The 19,467-nt window shown below is 42.8% G+C and overlaps 1 protein-coding gene across 9 annotated transcripts in view; it reads left to right on the top strand.

Moving 5' to 3' along the window:
• The window catches only part of THRB (thyroid hormone receptor beta), a 173,565-nt gene extending 158,660 nt beyond the window's left edge, over nt 1-14,905 (top strand). For all 9 annotated transcript variants that reach the window (XM_075052416.1, XM_075052399.1, XM_075052391.1 and 6 more), the window contains 3 exons: nt 3,107-3,253; nt 7,472-7,730; nt 9,242-14,905. In XM_075052416.1, coding sequence (XP_074908517.1) covers nt 3,107-3,253; nt 7,472-7,730; nt 9,242-9,483 — 648 coding nt within the window. In that variant the 3' untranslated portion in view covers nt 9,484-14,905. The remainder of the gene's footprint in view (nt 1-3,106; nt 3,254-7,471; nt 7,731-9,241) is intronic.
• Nucleotides 14,906-19,467: the final 4,562 nt, after the last annotated feature.

The raw sequence follows: 19,467 nt of genomic DNA, 5'->3' as shown, positions 1-19,467 counted from the left end.
TCCCAACACTGCAACCCTGAAGAGGGTATATCTGCCAGTGTATTGACATTTATGAAAACCGGGTGATTTCTGTATTTACTACTTGCTTATTCTTGCCTGAAGCTCAGTGTTTGATCAGACTATGTATTTCAAATGATAAACAGCATGTTGCTAAGTTAAGGATTACCCAGCTGGATACTTTTAATGTGCTATGATAAGAAAAAGTAGAAAAATTGTTTCGCTCCTGATTAACAACAGTAGTGGTCTATAATGCATACCTTATCTTTTTTTTATATATTATATCCAGGGATAGTTGTCTGTCTTAGGGTCTAGCATACGACATATTGTAAGTGTTAAAACAATGTAAAGTTTTAGGTGAAAGCTGATATTTTTTATTAATAACTCGTGGTTTTGCTTCCTTGTTCCAAAGTGAACATATTAATTAAAATAAATTTGGCAAAGAAAAATGAATTTCAGTGAAAGCCAGATGATACATACACTATAGCATTGGGATTGCAGACTACAAGACAACTTAAGTTTTCAGCCTATAACTAAGGATCAGAAAATAAATTATTTGTGATGCTCAGCCTAAGAGGAGGATTTATTTGATTTTTCTAAATCAATTTTTAAAGGAAATAAGTGCAGAATGCAAAATACTTATACGGCACAAAAGAGGGATTATAGACTGTGTTTCAGGAATACACCGGGGTCTTTAACAGTCTGTGTGTACCCAATCAGATAGAGAATACTCATTTTTTGCAAGCCTAGGCTCCTGCTGCCTAATTCACCATGGGAATCTCAAACCACTGTTAAATTGCTAAGAGAAATCATATATTCAAACCAGCAGATCCCTTTTATAATGTTTTGCTAATTCCAGTGGCACTGTCTAAATTTCTTTATGAATGGCTGCATGTTTGTAACAGCTTGCAGTCGGGAAACCACAGCCAGTGATCACTGGCAAGAAGCAACGGAGCACTTTGCAGTGCTGCTGGACAGCAAGGTTTGCAATGCTGGTTTTAGCAGACCAAGAAGCAGCTGCAATAGTGCATTTGGTTGCTTAGACAGGAGTGCTGTTCTTTGGGTATCGCCTGGTTCGGGATGAAGCACAGGGAGCTTGGGGCTGAGGCTGGGAATGAGTACTCTGGGCCACGTAAAATATGGTTGTTGAGGGACTTCAGGCTCTGGAGACAGTCACAGCGGAGGGAGAGCCTCCAGCAAAGGATGCCCAGAGGCAGAGCATGAGGTGATGTGACGACAGGGCTACAGGGAGAGGGGACGGGTGGGGCAGAGGCAGGGGTGGCAACTGTAATGAGCAGTTCAGAAACCAGCTGTGACTTCCACAGCTGGTTCCTAGGTCAGATGAAACTGCTCTCGATGCAGCCCTTGCTGCAGGGCCTCCTGGTTCTTTGAGGTACTCATATGCTGAAGCCCAGTGGTTTCAAGGCAAGTGTAGGAAGCTCACTGACACCTTACAGTGAGCACAGAAGGGAAAGTCTGGGACGGCATGCCAGCCCCAGGTGCAGGGCTTTGAAAGCCCCTGCCACAAGCTGCTGAAGAGCAAGAGGAGCTGACCACACACCCCAGGAGCTGTGGGTCAGTCCTTAGGCAGCTGAGGCTGGTTCTTCAACAGCAGGAGCTCCTTTGAGGTCTGGACCTCTTTTCCTGTTGAGGTGAGGTAGGTGGCAAGGGCTCTCCAGTTGCATGCCCTTCTAGCTTTTGCCTTCCCCAAGAAAATGCTGTGTTCTTTCTTTTTCTCCCCAACAATGTTATGCGTGGTTTTAAGCATTTGGTCTTCTTGCTTGGAAGTGATGAAGGTTGTTTATCATGAGCACACAGACAATGTGGTTTAGTTTCCCAAGATTCAGGGAGGCAGAGAGCCTAGAACTGGGATTATTTGAGTTTTTTAGTAGGAACCGTCAGATAATTGAGCCCAGTCCTCTTCATTGTTCCTTTACAATTGGTGCTTGCTTTATTAACATATTGCTGAGTTTTTTCTTGAAAGAAATTAGATTTGGATTCAGATTGGTGACAGAGCTGTGGAAGGATCTTCATCTTTATGATGTGTTGCTTTAAAAAACTGCCTAGCACAAGTTTTTATTACAGACAGCACTTTCAGCACCTCCCCTGTTCAAGCGCCCTTATATGATTGTCATGAAGTCCATCAGTCTTAAAGGCCACCTTCTCTGGGTTTTATCCGTTTTTTGACTCTCTAATGTGAACAAAATGGAACCTCTGCATGGTGGTTAGCAGGTCTTTTACAACCACAAAGCCACACTTAGCGAACAGAACAGCTTTGATGTGCCTGCTTTTAAAATACATGGTAACATTGACAAGCTGTCATAAAATCAGGTTGAAGTACAGCTGGAATAAAAAAAAACTCATCGCAGATTCTGCTTGAAACTGTTTCATTGTATATCCCTATTGAAATTCACAAAATTTTTTTTTTTTTTCCTCTTTTGGAGAAGCCTTGGGCTGAAGTCATGCAGAATGTGATTTTCAACCAAAATTTTACCCAGATGAGTTCAAATTCTAGTCACTTTATCCAGACTAGCTTTGTGTTAGCCCATTCTTAGTCATCAGTTGTTTTAGCCTGGTTTTGGAAACAGGCCTTGGCAGTTGCCTGGAGCTCCGTGATACCAGGCAATCTGTTCTGGGGAGGATTTCAGAACTTCGAGTAGGTGAGAGACCCTAATTCTGCAAAGCTCTCAGCATCTTCTTGGGGGTAACAAGTCAGCTCAGATCCCTTTGCTTTTAGAGAAACTTGGGAATTCTCAGCACTTGTAAGAAACAAGAACATGCTTGTATTTTTAAGCAAAAAATGCATACACTACACCCACAAGATGCTCAGACAGAGGCACAAGGAAGAAACTGCATGTGCACAGAAATGTAGCTGCCCACGCAGGATGGGTATCAGCATGCCAGTCGCCCATTTCTCTGTGGACTCACCTCTTTCACAAATGTCTTACAAAGAAATTCACGTTTTGTGGCATAATGGGCATTACTTATAAAGTGAATAGTGTTATTTTTTATTTTAGCAGATCTTCTGTCACCAAGCAGGACTTTTTAAGTATAAAATACTTGCTCTAAGATAGATTGTTCCTTTAAATATCTTTGTTTATATCCTTAGCCAGAAGATATTGGGCAGGCACCAATAGTTAATGCCCCAGAAGGTGGGAAAGTCGATTTAGAAGCCTTCAGCCAGTTTACAAAAATTATCACACCAGCGATTACAAGAGTGGTGGATTTTGCCAAAAAGTTGCCTATGTTTTGTGAGGTAAGAAGACTTCCTTGTGCTCTTCAATTATATGCCTGTTGTTAAAAACTATTCAAAATACTCCTGGCATGGAACTGAAAAATTCACTATGTTTAAAATCAGAAAAATTAAAGAGACTCAAAATAGATAGAACTAGAATCATCTGGATTCTTACGAGTTTTCTTTTTCTTGTGATTACTGAAATCCTGATTTTGTTCATCTAGAAGTCATCATGGTTCATTAGGGACTCGAATGTGTCTTTAGAGGTGGCCTTGAACAAAGCAAATGAACAAAAAGAGACTGTCTAGAAGCATCTTTGATACGTTTAATCAGATCTTCCAGCACACAGTTCCCTCTGTGCTTTCTGGCTCCTTGCAGGTACAGTATTGTGGAGTTGGGTCTATGCAGTAACAAGTTCTTCAAATTCAGGAAAGCATCCCTATCCAGGAATGGCACTTGCCTTATTGTGTTCCCTAGGCATGCTTTTCCTGAACGGGGAAGTTGTGCATAAAAGAGTCTGTAAAAATAATGGATTGTCATTCCAGGTAGATACTGACATGTAAAATATACAGTAAATGGGCTCAAATAGACTTGGTTGCACATTGGGAATAGAGAAGCCCTAGGCTGATCTCATTTACACCGAGGTATCATTTTTATTGAAGGACCAGATGCAATGGATGATGATTTTTTTTTCCTAACTTAAAAAATGTTATCAGAACTGCAGCCTGAAATAATATTTCAGTCTTAATAATCTTAATACTTTTAATAATTTTAAGTCTTGTGAGTCCCTTAGAATCCACAACCACAGGAGTTTTAACATGGAAATATCCCCAATCCAGCCATGGAAGGATGTCTGCCTGCTCACTCACACTGCAGAGGAACACTTGACTCTGCTGGTGAAATGCCAGGTGAATGACAATCAAAATGGGAGGGACCACGGTCAATGAGTTCATTGGGCTTCCTAACTCGGCAACAGTGTTTCCTCCTAATAACATCAGTCAGGAAGGAAGTTTAAGGCAGCCACAGCATTTTACTCCTCTGTGGCTGGCAGCTTTTCTTGAAGGTCAGTCAAGGAGAGCTATTTATGTCCTTTGGCACCTAGAGAACAAGAAGAGGTAAATATCAATAGTTGGCATAGTGTAAATAGCTCTCCCTGGCTAACCTCAGCATTGGCTTCATCAGCCAAGAAAGCATGAAATAGTGGCCAAGCATGAAGATTTTAAAATACAAGGAATGTGTCCATAGATCAAGAGGCGCCTGCAGCATTCAGTGTCTGAGGGAATCTGTCTCCTCTGATTTGGCATTTGTTGGTGGGAAGTTGCAGTGACATACCAAGGTAGTCTTTTTAATTTAGAAAGCTTTGCCAGTCAGACTGCAGTGCCCATCTGACATCTCCTACCCCTCCTGGCTACTGTGGGCCCACTTGTGTCAGAGCTGGGCAGGAAGCATGGATGAAGAAGTCAAGGCGTCATTGGACACGACCTCTGTAGGTTATGCAGCTCAACTAGGACAGGCTTTGTTTACAGCTGAGCCACTGTGTAAACCTGACACCCATATACAGCAAGGTCTGATGGCAGAGTGAGGGACAACTCCTCTTGAACACAAAGGAATAGGACAGCCGTCCTCCGAGTTGTCATATAGTTCCTGCTGTAGGATGAAGAAGTGACAGATGTTTGCTCCTTTTTGAAGGGGCTCTGTCCTGTAAACTTGATTTCAGTTATGGGTTTTAATGCATAGCTTTTTCTTAGAAGCAACACTGAGTGGGCTCTTGATTTGTTTCTGAGAAAAAGCCCTGCTTTCTCCCATAGGACCTGCAGAGCATTTAAACATTATCTCAGTTCTTAATTTCCACAGAGGCACAGGCTGAGAGTGTAGTAAATCTCTATGAAGGAGGGGCACAGCAAGGAACATCCATAGCCACTTATATATTCACAGTTACTTTTCCTTCTTTCTCTCTTTTTTGGACACATGTGCAAGCCAGCAAAGCACTATGAGTGCCCAGCTTAGTTTGTGTGCATCCATTGACCCATGCCTCAAAGCAAAAGTCTAATCCCAGAATAATCGAAGTACTTAAGGAAAACTTCATTTACTTCTCAGCATTTCTGCTGTTGTTTCCTTCTTGCATTTTCTTCTGCTTAGAAGATGAAGGTTGAGGAGCATTTAATCAGTTTGATGTGAGTTTAAGTGTCACAGGCATCAGTGGTTCCACGCTGGGTGAAGCTGTGTAAATACCCTTCTAGGTAGCTCAGCTCAGCTCAGTTCCATGGTGTTGCATTACATGTGTGCTGGCTGCCAGTGTGTCCTGCCAAGGTGAGCACCTCAGGTTCCTGCCTTTTGCTTTTTCTCCCTGCAGAGAGAGAGAAGGAAAGGACAACATGTGGCAGATAATCAGTCACATTTGTTGACCCCACTCCTAGAAGGTGCTCTGGTAGCAATGATCAAGTGATGAGCGTAGCTAGCATTGAAGCCTGCATACTTGGGAGCAGAACTGAAATTCAAGCTCCCTGTCTTTGGTAACTATTGCTACTGGCATATAAGACCTGAGGCTTGGCATCCATGAAACAGATGTCCCATGTATCCTTCAGAATTAGGAAAGCAGGTGAAGGACAGGCATAATGAGATCACCACTACCATAAAGAAGTTTCAAGAAGGTTCAAGTAGGAAGAGAAATTCTCCTTTGTTTAATGGCTCACTAATAAAACAGCTGAAGCGTCACAAAATATCTTCCCTAATGTTATCTATTTCTTTTCTACCATTCTTCCTCCTCTTTAGTCTTTTTTTCTTCATTTCTTTTTTCTTCTGCCTTCTCCCTTCCTTTCTTTCATGTCCCTTTTTTTGCTGCAGTTATCTATTCCAATATCTCTTCATGGTTGCTCTCACACTTTTCTTTTCTTTTCTTTTCTTTTCTTTTCTTTTCTTTTCTTTTCTTTTCTTTTCTTTTCTTTCCTTTCCTTTCCTTTCCTTTCCTTCTCTTCTCTTCTCTTCTCTTCTCTTCTCTTCTCTTCTCTTCTCTTCTCTTCTCTTCTCTTCTCTTCTCTTCTCTTCTCTTCTCTTCTCTTCTTTTTTCTTACTCTGTTTCTTTGCCTACTTCAGCCTCAGCAGCCAAATAGTGGTATTATCATTGGGTAGTGAGACTGCCACTGTGCCTGTGCAGCCTTCCCCACACTGCTGCTGAGCTGAGTGTGATCTGCAGAAAGTGATTTGCCCTGAAGAGGATGGGTCATTTTTCTTGTGTATCAAACATTTCACACCTGAAGTTGGCATTGCTGGAAAAATAGCTGCATGATTCAACTCCTTTTTCTGATTGTGGCTAGCTTTGTGTTGAAAATTCTTCTCTAACAGGGAACTGCTTTCCACTTGTGTTAGGTAACTGTCTGGCATCCACTCTACATCATTTTACGCCAAATCAATGTATTTGCTTTGCGAGTGCACAGTTGCCACGTAAACCTATAGTTGCTGGGGTTTTTTTCATTTTGAGTTGCAAATCAGGTAAATATAATAATTTTATATGAATCAGAAATGGATGGATTTTTGCCTCCTTTCAAGGAGGTAAGAAATAAGCATGGCTGGCAGTGAGTTTAACCGGGATGGCTGAGGTCTGTACCAGCCCCAATTATAGTTTATTCTGTTATGCTAAATTGTAAGCTGAGGGAGCTCAGCAGTAGAAGAGAGAAGGGTGAACAGCTGAGAACAGTGACCACTTCAGCCATCTCAGTTAGATCCACCCCTGATTGGAGGCAAAACCAATAGTGTATGTTACCACCAACTTGGCATCTGACAGGTCTGCTTCACCCTTCACACTTTGTGAAATGTTCTGCAAAATGGAAAGCTACATTCTTAAGATTTATTGGACTTAATTCTATAATGCTCCCACAAACTGAGTGGTCCCACAGAGAGCAGCGCTTCTGCAAGTTGGATCACTTCACCTCAGCATCTGAACCAGCTTGGTTTGTGTTGACTGTCTTGCCCAGGATGACTTGTCTGCAGCTGTGTCATCACTAGATTTCCTAAGGGTATGTGGGGATGGTAACCTGCTGGCAGCTTCTGAAAGCAGGAATGAGAGTCTTGGAGGTTTGTGTGGTGCAGTCAGTCAGCAGCATTTTTGGAGGGTAGCTGCACTGTGCAAGGTAGGGTCCTGGGGTGTGAACTGCAACTTCATGCTCATGGATTTACTGTAGTTGTAAAACAAACTCAGTTTGAAAAACATATCTTTTTCTTTACTGTTTATAATTTCTGCAGCTGCCATGTGAAGACCAGATCATCCTTCTGAAAGGCTGCTGTATGGAGATAATGTCCCTCCGAGCAGCAGTTCGCTATGACCCCGAGAGTGAGACTTTAACACTAAATGGGGAGATGGCGGTGACAAGGGGCCAGCTGAAAAATGGGGGTCTTGGCGTAGTGTCTGATGCCATTTTTGACCTGGGCATGTCTCTTTCTTCATTTAACCTGGATGACACCGAGGTTGCCCTTCTTCAGGCTGTTCTGCTCATGTCATCAGGTGAGAACAGAAATATATTGAAACCCCAACCATTTTTAAACTCTTTAGTCTTTGTCACAAGCCTCTTTTTAAAAGAAATAGGGTATGTTAGATCTTGTAGTGCTGACTAGAGTAATGTGGGAGAAATTTTCTCTCAAAATCCCAATGCAGCTTAGAATTAATTTGGTGAGCACTAGGAAAAATATTCAGGGTATTGAGAGAGATGGACCTAAAAGTGGCTTTAGTAACACACCTTCCTCAGCTGAGTACTTAGGGAGGTGGCAGGGGTGATCATCAGAAAGATATCAGATTGATTCTGAGCCAATTTGCCTTGAATGAAAATCTAATAATTTAGCAACAGTTGTTGTTACAAAAAGTTCCCTCTTCCCCTAGGTACTACCATGCATTGGGCAGGAAGTACAGGTCATACACATTTCCGTCAGTCTCATATGTTTAGTTTGACCTGCCATCTTGTTTTTCTACTTAGCAGCACCACCGCTTGCTAATGGGCATTTGAGAGCTGTGCTGTTTCCCCACACTGGGGCCATTTGCAACTGGTCTCTTGGTGGCGTGATAACAGAAGCACCACAGACCATTTCATGTGATTTCCAAAGAGTTTCTAACCTTCTCAAATTGAGTATGTTTTCAAATATGCTTCCACTGTCTGTGCCAGCCCAAAGAGGAAATTCCATTCTTGGGCAGTGGCAGATTTGGCAAGATTTTGTTTTAAGACCACTTTGAAGATTGGGCACTGAATAACAATACACACAGAGTGATTTACAAGCATTAACTGCATCTGAGACGGAAAGGTTTCCACATTAATCACAACACAGCACTTGACATTCCCAATCAAAACATTTTGATTTCTTTTTAGTTCCCTACACAGTGATACATGAATAGGGGTTTCAGAAGGCAGTTCAGAGGACCTGCTTTCCCAGAAGTGTCTCCTGAAGAGTGACTTGTGAAAGGAGCTTTCCCAGCGCCCATCTGCATGCCGGTTGAGACAATTACCCAAACTTCTGGCCTTTGTTGTTCCTTGGTGCTCCATAACAGTTTCCTTTGCAGCTCACCTGTGGATTAAAGCTTGATCAAAGCATTTTGATGATTGATCATTGGTCAGACTGTAGAGAAACAGATAGGAAAGAAACGTATTTTAAATATCTGACGAGGACATTTTTTTGGTTCTTCATTGGTTGTTTTACAGAAAGGTATAGATAGGTAGAAGCCTTAGCTGAGATCAGGAATCTGTTGCTGTAGGCACTGTAAGGAAACACTTCCCAAACAGCTATGCTATAAATGGGCAAAGCAGGCAAAGGATGAAGAAAGGAAGGATTATCTCCTTGTTTTAACAGAGATAGTACTGATAGTGAGTTGTCCAGAGTCAAAGAAGTTGTTTGTGGCAGAAACCAATGTCCTTGGTTTCTCTCCTTTATGTCCTAACAACGGAATCGTCCTATTTTTCCTGAGTTATCATCAGGAATTTGTTAAAGTAAATAAGTAATAGTGATATTTCTCCTTCTTTGTATCTACAGATCGCCCAGGCCTTGTTTGCGTCGAGAGGATAGAAAAGTGTCAAGAGGGTTTCCTCCTGGCATTCGAACACTACATTAATTACAGAAAACACCATGTTGCACACTTTTGGCCAAAACTGCTGATGAAAGTGACAGACCTGCGAATGATCGGAGCCTGCCATGCCAGCCGCTTCCTGCACATGAAGGTGGAGTGCCCCACAGAACTCTTCCCTCCATTGTTCCTGGAAGTCTTTGAGGATTAGAGAGACTGGAGCGGTTCTCCGCACCCCCGTCGCACTACTGGCTGTCATTTCATCCCGTTGCCCGACTCTTCTCACCTCTGTTTTGTTCCTCTTCTTCTTTCGTGCTCTTCTGTTTCTTGAGGCGGGGTTGGGTTTTTGTTTGGGTTTTCTTTTGGGGTTGCTGGGGGGCAGTTGTATACACATGGATGAAAACATCCCCTTAATGCAGGTACTTGTGACTATTGCAGTTTGTTCTTCGGTCCTTTGATGTGAATGCTTTGGCAGCTTAACAGTGAAAATACAAACAGACCAATCTCATTCACCAGCACTTGCGTGGTCACCAGCTCACACACATCATTGCTTGGAAAATATGGGAGAGAAATTGAAGTGGCAGAAAATAAATTGGCCTCCAAGTTAAAACAGCTATTGTTAATTTGACCCTGGCAATTCTGTCTAGTATTACCTCATTTTGCAGGGTACAAGTGACCAATTTGTGAGATAAAATTTCTAGTCTTTATGGTTGTTTGTATTGTGACAGTCACCATTATGATCTAGGATCTTCATCATCATCATGATCCCATCATTATCTGAGGATTGTTCCAACAGATACAGTTTAACTGTGCCCCATAAATCAAGTACTTAAAATAATGCAGAGTGTTAGAAGGGACTGACTTATTTTTTTTCCATGTGTATAAGAAAGTAAGATCCTTCAGTTCTTACTACATTTGAACTCCAAGTAACTTCACTGGAAGGTCTGTTGGAGTAAGGAGGGGAATTTGGTCCTCTGAGGTGCTTTTCCAGAGAGTGGAGAAGTCTGCTTTTTCTGAGGTGTGTGGAAAACTTGTCACTCTGAGGGAGAAGGCTCTCTGTCAGGATAGCAGGCTTTCCTCAGAGTTATTCAGGGAGATGAATGCTCACAGAATGAGGACAAGGAGAACGAAACGTACAGGGTGACCTTCAGATGGGACAGAAACCAACTGTTATTAATGACACTCAAGACTGTACAGCTTTATCCCAGTAATACAGTGTTGCTTGGCAGTAATCTTTTGGTTTTTATATATATATATAAAGATTATATGCACGTATATATATAATTTTATATATATATAATTACAAATGTTCAGCAGATGTCTTAAACATATTTCTGTATTTTTATCTTCTCTCTCTCCTTCTCTCACCCTCTCCTGTGTGAGTATGCGTTTATGTGTGTTGATCAGCTAGGTTCTCCCTCCTTGGTGTCTGTATGTGTTTCATTTGGCTAGATTCTCTCTTGATTCCTTTAATTTATTTCCACTAACTGCACTAGCAGGAACTGAACTGAGCAATGACAGGATGTCCTGCTGCCAAAATCTGCAAGCCAGTACTCACAGTCCTGGAATGTTTGGAGGCCGGTGATGAGGGCATTATAGGTAGAGGTTCCTCTCTGTCATCCATCCCCATTCAGGGGTGTTATCCCTGGGTTTTATAAACTTGATATTAAACCATTCTCTGAATTTGTATGATCCATCAAAAGCATCCTTCTGTTCTTCCTGGGAACCAGAGACTTAGTTCATGTATTTTGCACTTCCTCATACCCCATGTTCTTTCATGTTATGCATTCGTTTGTACCAGTTTCTTTCTCTGCTATTTATTGATATATTTGCCTGGCAAATCAGTGGGCATTGTTAGAGTGGATGTGTTGACTTTCAAAGCTCATGGCCCATATCTAAACCCATATGTTATGTGTTTATCCCCTCATGAAAACATGATACTCAGGAAAACTTATCTCATAGGTGGAACACAATATATGTGTGTCAGGAGTTAAATTTTTTCCACACCTTTTTCCCTACATCATTGATATAGCATTTGGAGTGTTACTGGCTATGTTTTCAGGGGTGTGGAATCTTGTCCTCCCTGTTTTTTGATACCATATGCACCTGTGATGAGTTGTGAGCACTGATGTTATCACTTAGGGGTTTGTACCCATAATTTTGTGAGAACATAAACCACAATGGGGTGTTCAGGGTTTTTTTGCAGGTAGCAAGGAAGACAGACCATTGGAAATTTGTTCTTAAATGTTTTCTGAAGTTGAAGAGCCTCTGTTGTGGGCTGTGTTTGCTCCATCTTGAAGCATATGTGTTAACAACATCAGTCTCTATCCAAATTCCTTGTAGAGCACTATATCTTGGGGACAAGGAGTTAGAAACTTTCTAGCTTTTTGGAACAAGAGGCCAGACAATGTGATGAACTCACATGTACTTGTGCAGAGTCTCAGATGAGGAGCATCCGTAGCCAGTAAAGAGTGCTATATACCTGATTTAGGGGTGGCTTGATAGGGAACTGATAGCATATAGGGAAAGCATAAAAACAGCTGATCCATTACTTGCATCTATACCCACAGTGGCTCGCAAAGAAAAGAGAAATGTGCGTGTCTTTTGGAGTTCTATCCTGCCCGGGATCTGAGCATGGAGTGCCTCCTGAAGCCAGCGCAAGTATCTCACCTGTTCACTAAATGTGAGCTTAGTTAGTGTACAAGCTTTTCGCTATGCTGTGGATGAGACCCAGGAGAAAAAAGTCACGTTTCTCCCAGTATTATTCACAATGATCTCACTACAAGATCCATGATGCTTCATGTATTTTTCAGAGCTTCCGTTCCTGGAGTTGTGCTGCTGCTTAAGAGGTTCAGTCTGTCATTAACATCAAGAATTCTTATCCTTTGGGCTATAAAGAAAATCAGTAGCCTAAATGTTAATTATTTAGGTGGGAAGTCACCACTCAACAGTGACTTAGCACATAACTATTGGGGCCCTCATAACTGGCTTTTGAACACTTGGGATTGTCAAGACTGCATTAATCAAAAAATAAATAAAGATCAGAGGTTAGAAAAAAATGTGAGAGTTACTGGATTGACTTGGGGAAGCAGCAAGACATGAAAGAACTTGAAATACCCTGGACAGAACTGCAGTTTGAGACAGTGTTGAGAATTAACACTTGGCACACTGGCTGCTGTAAAAATCATTCCTCATACGGGAACTTGTCCCCCAAGGTCTACCATGGCAAGTTACAAAGTTTTAAAACAGCCTTCGTAAATGGATGTCTAAATTCAGGCACATAAGCTGCATTTAGACATCTGAGCTAATGGCCTGACTTCCCAAGATGCTGATGCAATTTGGAGTTGTGCTTAATCAGGGTTCAGAAAATCAGGCCTCCTTCCTTAGGTGATTGCAGATGGACTGAAGTGCCTAAAATCAGGCAACCAACTTTGACAGGTTTGGCAGTTCTTTACCCAGAAAGGACATAATGTCAACATGCTTTTCTAAGCTTTATAGATTGAAGTTGAAGTCTGGCATTAATTAACAGAGGGGGATTAGTAGTATTCCTCAATTAGTAGTATTCCTCAATTGAAAACTAAGACCAAGCTCTTAGTTTGACAGATTTGATGTACTGACATCTAATGGCCTCTGATCTCCTACCAGTCTTATTTTGTTTGACTTCATTGACTCCCTCAGTATGACTCCTGATTTATGTGATCATGAGAGCAAAACTAGATCACATGAGGATACTCTTGCAGACTCTTACCAGTGGACACTGACCTTACTTTTGCAAAGACATACTTGTTTTTAAATATCAGTGGTCTCAAGCCATTGTAGGCTTGAGCCACTGGATTGACCATCTGAGTGGCAGACATCAGTACTACAGTCAGCACCCTTTGTAGTAACTGGCCTTCTGAGTGAAATAACAAACGTGCACTTTCCAGTACAGTCCAGAGTCTCGTTTCTGATGGTGCCACGTAACTCTCATGTTTGCTTTATGGTCTACATGTGGGTCTTACATAGAAGATTCTTCCTGTCAAACCTGATTGTCACCGTTCATGGTTTTGCCCTGAGTAACACATGCATTTAGATATTCATTTCATGTGTAATCTCAGTTAAGTTATGATATTTATAATGACATATATAGTGCGTGATAATGATTTTTGTTTACATTCTGCCAAAATGTAGACGTTAGAGTTAGACCTCCAGGTCCCAAATCATCCTTGAGCAGGCTGCTTGCTTCCTTAGAGGCAGGCATCAGAAAGAGGAAAAAACTGTCCAGAAAGACCATTTATATCAGTAATCTGCCAAGACAGGGCTGTTGATCACAAGCGGAGCATGTCGTTGCTAGTGATGTATTTTTATGCTATGGAACTCTAACCTGTATGTGTCATATTGACTTCTTGCTGCATGAATCATAAATTATAAAAATCAGTCTTATGGTTTTGAGATGTAGCCAGCATTCCTAAGGCTAAACCTTTTTCATTGACAGAATCAAAATCCACAACCAAGGAACGTATTCCTCTCACTGTGAGAGCAATTGAAAGTGTTCAACATTTATCTTTTCACAAAGGAAGAGGCGACAGGACCTCTTAATGTGTCTTGTTATTGTGATCATCTGGAAATGATTGCCAGACATTTCCTTTTGATAGAGCAATGAAGTGATCCGTATTTAAATTTTATAGAGAGAATTTTATTCTAGTGTGATAGAGATTTATTTTCCACTTAAAGACTCAAAACAGTGTGAGCACATTTTTTTACTGCGGTATATTTTTGCTTTAAAATTAAAAACAAAAAAAAAGGTTTGGCCTTATCACAAAGTTTTAGTGTGTCGTATAGATGTTAGCAAATGCAAAGAGTATGCATTATTTGTGTGTATCCACATTGACTGATGTCGCCTTCAAAAAGCAATATTGTGCAGGTAATAAGTTGTTTGTGACTGTCCATTGCACAGTTTACCTTCTTTAAAAGCTAACCTTGTTTATGCACAAGACAATCAAATGTAAATCTACATCAGCACCCGGGTGTAGATTAAATTTATGTAAATTACTGAGCACAATGTAAAACATTAAAAGACACTTTATTTAATTACACATTTAATGTTGGTAAAGATAGTATCAGGGCATGAACTAGCTGACATACTGTAATTTCTTTTTCTCTTTTCCTACTTCCTTAGCCCTCTTCAGTTTAGTTTGCTCATAAATACATCAAATTAGTCATTCATAATTTTTTTTAAAAGAAGGGTGGTTTGGGTTGTTTATTTGTTTTTATGAAGTTGGTTGGGAGGACTTCTTACTTTGTCTATGAGGTTTGTGGGTTTTGCTTATTTGGTTTATTTTTTTATATCAGTTTCATGCCCTGAGGGTAAGGCAAACATTACACCGTATGGTAAAAAACAAAGTACCTTGGATGATGTATTTTTTTGCAAACAGTGTTAAGAGTTATGCTAGATTGGTAATATTTTTTCAGCCTAAAATATATTAAAAAAAAATCTGTGATCACAAATGTTTTAAACTATCTAAAGAGAAAATTTGTATATTTGGGGGAAGAAAATAATTTTTACATAGCTTTTGTATGCAGATATTAAAATGTAATTATGAATATAGTGGGCATAGATAACTGTGTAAGCTTGAATTCTAAAAAAGAAAAAGCTTATAACTGAAAAGTTGTCCTGGTGTCTCTGTCTCTTCGTTGCAGGCTGTTTCATCAGCTCTGTCGCACACTTCCAAGCCCCTGGAATGGGAAAAGTAGGACCCAGAGCAGAATGTTGGATCGACTCTAACCTGTTCACATTTCTATCATTCTGCATCCCTTTCATCATGTACCTCATATCTTATCTCCCACCCTTGGGCACCCAGCCAAAGGTTTTCACTTCCCCACTGTTCACATCAGCCAAACTTAATTCACTCCGGTGAACTGGCTGTTGATTTATGTCTCACTCAATCCCATTTTTTTATGGGAACGCCCTTTCTTTCCTTCTCCATTCCCAGTCTAGATGGGGATGGTGTGACAGGAGCAGTAGCCTTCCCATCTCTTCACGCTGTCCATACCTCGGTCTCCTACCTGTTGGAGAAGGTGTCCTCATCCAGATGTTGTCTTTGTTCTCGTAGCCCTTTGCAGTTTTGGTTTCTCCTCCAGTCCTCTCGCTCCCCTCGGGGAGAAAAGCAAGACCTAGCGCCTGGATCCAGAACCGCTTCTCGGCCTGCCCCAGACGGGGAACCTATTTCGGGCGGTTGCTTCGCGGTGGTTTCCGCGGGCGTTTGCCGGCTGACGGCCAGCTCCCGCCCCTGGTCCCTTTCCACGCGAGGCGCCGGGAGCCTTCCGAGGGGCGCCGGGCCCCCCACCTCCCTCTGCCCGGCGCGGGCGGGAGCGCCTTGCCCACGCCGGGCCTGGCGTCCCTGGGGAGCGCGGTGCCGGCACCTCCGGGGTCGGTTTCCACCGTTGCCCGTGGGAAGAGGGCCTGCCGCCGAAGGCCGAAGCGCCATCTGAAGGGCCCGAGGGAAGGCGTGGAGTCCGCGCTCTGCCTTACGTTAAGTCCCTGCGAGCGCCTCAGTTCGGGCACCTGTGCGCGGCAGCCGTGCCAAAGCCTCTGGGGGGGTTGCGCTGAATCAGCAGCGAGGTGGGCTGCTCGGGCCCTCCCGGACCAGCTCGGGCGCGAGGAATTGATTTGCTGCGCCACGACTTGTTTACTTGAGGTGGAGAAGTATTTCTGCTCCCACAGACCCCGGTGCACTGGCTGTGACGTTTCCAGGCTTCCTTTGTGGTGGTGAAGTCTGTGGGTTTTAAAAAGTAGCGTGAGATCTGTGGAGAGAAGCAGTATTCTGGCAGCCATGTGTATTCCCTTCAGTGCATATTTATCACTGCGGAGAAGGACGTAAAAGATGGTCAGTTCTCCCCGCTCAGCACTGGCACTGCCAGCAAGAGTGTGTTCTCAGTCTGTTACGATCTGCCTCGGGCATCCTGAGCCTGTTGTTGAATGTATAGCTGCAGTTTGTCCTTTCTCTTGGTGACAGTGGGTGAGGGTTTTCACCCTTTGAAAACTGAGCCACGTCTGAAGGATTTTCTCAGTGCAAACTTAGGAGTCTAACTTTAAACAGCCAACAGTGTCTCATGGTCATGTGTGCTGTGTGGTATTCCCAATAGCATCAATGGTTTCAAAACAAAGCATGTTCTTATTAAGAGTGACTGCAGATACAGCACTTTTGAAAGTACAAAAGTACAAGAGCCTCTCCACTCTATTTATCATATTGCACCTCTCCTTTACAGTTTCCAGGTAGAGAAGACTCCTTTCCAGATTGGATCACAGACCATCTTTCTCTCCTTGCTCATGCCTATGTCTGGGGGGAGCACTGACTCTGCAGGTACTGACTCAAGCTGCCTTGGTAGGCACAAAGAAAGATGTGCCAGAAGACCCTTTTGCCAGGGTCAAGAAGCAGATTTCCAAAAGAATTTAGAAAAATGAGGAAGCCCCTTTTAATCATTTTTGAGAGCTTTGAGACTTCTGAGGTCAAACAATATTGAAAGACTTGTGGGATCCCTGAGTCAGAGGTCCCAAAGGGAGGAAAAAAGTCTCCTAGGTCATCCTGACCTTGTGGTGCCTTGGAAAGTCACAAACTTGAAAAAATGGTACAAGTTCAGTACCCTGCTGTGCAGAACCATGGTTGCCTTCTACAGGGAAAACAAGGCAATATATAGTGGATTGTGTTTGGAAAACAGAGTGTAAAAATGTAGAAAAGGACATCAGCAAATCAAAAGCAAAACCACAAATGAGTCATTTCCCAAATGCCATTGGAATTTGAATTTGCAAGAGGCTGTCTGAGTGGGTATGGAGGTAACTTTAAGCAGTGTCTCTCTAAACAGAAATGCTCTAGTTGCAAGAAATAAAAGCAGTTTGAAAAAAAAAAAAGGTAATTAAAGGGAAAAAAAGTGTGTGTTATATGTAGTTGCAAGGTCTTTGATATCTCCCTGCTCAGAGGTAGGAGCAAAAAGGGGATGAAGCTGTCTTTGCTGGAATAACTACAGAGGCAGAAAGCTTCATTGCCTGATGTGATGTTTAAAATAGAAATGAAAGCCTGGGCATACCTTAGTGTGTATATAAAGTTGCAGTAGGAGTTGGCTAGGGCTGAAAACACAACCAAAGTGAAATCTCAAAGACATACTCTCCACTCTAAGGAGCAGGAATCCAGGAAAATAAAAAGTTAAAAAGTCAAAGACCTGAAAAAAACCACAAATACAGCAGTATCTGATGATAAGTCAATTCCTGGCAAGTGGATAAAGCACTAAAAAAAATGGACACTGATGAAAGAAAGAAAAAGAAAGAAAAGAAAGAAAGAAATGAAGGGGGGGGAGAAGAAGGAAAGAAAAGAAAGAGGAAACTATTAGAAAAACAGAAAGATCAGAACAAAATGTGTGCCCAGGGGTGAGCAATTCAACGTGCACAGAGACTTCACATGGTCCAGACAATCCTAAATTTGTTTGCTCATCATGAAAACATGCATACAGGCTTTAGATCATTATTTATTCTCTCCAGAATTAGCCTTCTTAGGAAAAGGCAAAGGGTACTGTAAGCTAACCTTGCACCTTGGATCAGTGTTTACTAAGGTTTAAGAGAGCAGCTGCAATAACTGCAGGTAATGGGCTTTGCAGCTTTGCCAAAAAGCGTGGCTCTGACCATGTGGTGCATCAGGGCCTGCTTAGCCAGCGTGCTCTGGGGAGCGGTGCTGTCAAAACTGTAAGGAAGATATGGAGAGAGGCCAAAGGGTCAAATATAATCTCCTGCTTTAGCACTACTAAATTATAGGCTAGCATCCTTCAAGCTGGGACCCTTGCTTAATGAAGACTGAAGTATGTTGAGTTCCTGTGTAGTCAAATTTAAAAAACAAAGCTGGAAATAATTAATGGGTCTGAGAGGCCAAATCTTGTGCCCCCTGAAGGCAGAGCTGTAGATAATGGCAAAAGGCAAGAGCCAGGCTGTTGTCCTGGTGAAGTTGTACCCTGCTCCTGTGGAGTATAGATCACAGGTACTGTCAGTTGCTTTCACAAAAGGCACAAGAATGTGTTTGGTGACTAGGACACAAAAGCATAATCCACAATTTAAGAATAGCACATCTTGGTGAAGTGAGGCAGAATCAGTGAATGTGAGTAGTGGACTACAAGATGCAAAACCATGAACATCCTAGAGGACTGAGTCAGAGAGGGGCTAGGAACATCTAACGCAATATGCTTGTGTTGCCATGAGTTCCTTTACTTCTTCTGGGCAGGAATAACTGTCCTCTTCAAATACTCAGAGGCGTCTGACAGGCATCAGCTGCCAGCATCTCCCCTTCCTTCCTTGCCCTCTGCCAACCCTTGGAGCTCCTCTCCTGCATCCCCTGGGTCCCCTCAGGCTGAGCTCATGGGGTTTATCAGGGCAGCCTCTAACGTGGCAGTCTTTGCCACTTCTCCCCGTCTCTCAGCGGAGGTCTCCTGTGCTCCTACCACAGGTGTTTGCAGACCAGAAGCCACAATCTTCTGTTAGCCTTCTGCTAGGACCCTTCTTCACACTCTTCTTTTCAGACCTATTTGCAGGAGAGATTGGTCTGCGCTGGAGAGCCCAGCTGGGCCAGAGCACATGTACTGTCCCCAGCGAGAGCCTGAGCTGGCTGCCCTCTCCTGTGGTGAGCCCCTGCTCCCTGGGCAGGCATGAAGCCTTGCTCAGAGATGACTGCATCTCCCAGTGGAGAGCACAGGGCTTGGACCTTAGTACTGGATGCAAACCTTGAGGTATGTGGGTCTGTGCAGGGCCTGATCCTGCATTTCTCCACCCCAATACCTGCCCGCCACAATAAGAAAGATGGTGCCAACAAGGCAGTCTGCAAAGCAGAGAGGAATGGTCTTGCCCATCACTCCCAAGGAAGAGTTCAGCGGACTTACTCTTACCCTGTGCGTGTGTCTGGGCAGGAGGGATCTATTATCTCCTTCCTGGCCCATGGCTCCTGTCCCTGCTGCCTTGGCAGGCTTCCTCCAGCTCGTGTACCAGAAGAAATGGGGCAGCCCAAACTAAATCTCTTCTGCAGATTTACCCATGGCAGGAGCAGTCCTTGAGCCAGCTGGTAAATTCCTGTGGGCTGTAGGGAGACAAAGTGTGCTTCTGAAAGGAGCAATATGTCTTTAACCGTTCACAGCTGGGTTGCATGGCTTGGATGTCCTGTAGCTTGTGTCAGTCTCACCCTTT

This window comes from Buteo buteo, chromosome 2 (assembly GCF_964188355.1).
Source record: "Buteo buteo chromosome 2, bButBut1.hap1.1, whole genome shotgun sequence".
NCBI classification, from domain to species: Eukaryota; Metazoa; Chordata; class Aves; order Accipitriformes; family Accipitridae; genus Buteo; species Buteo buteo.
Note: the sequence above shows the minus strand (reverse complement) of the source record. Positions and strands in the feature narration are given on the sequence as shown.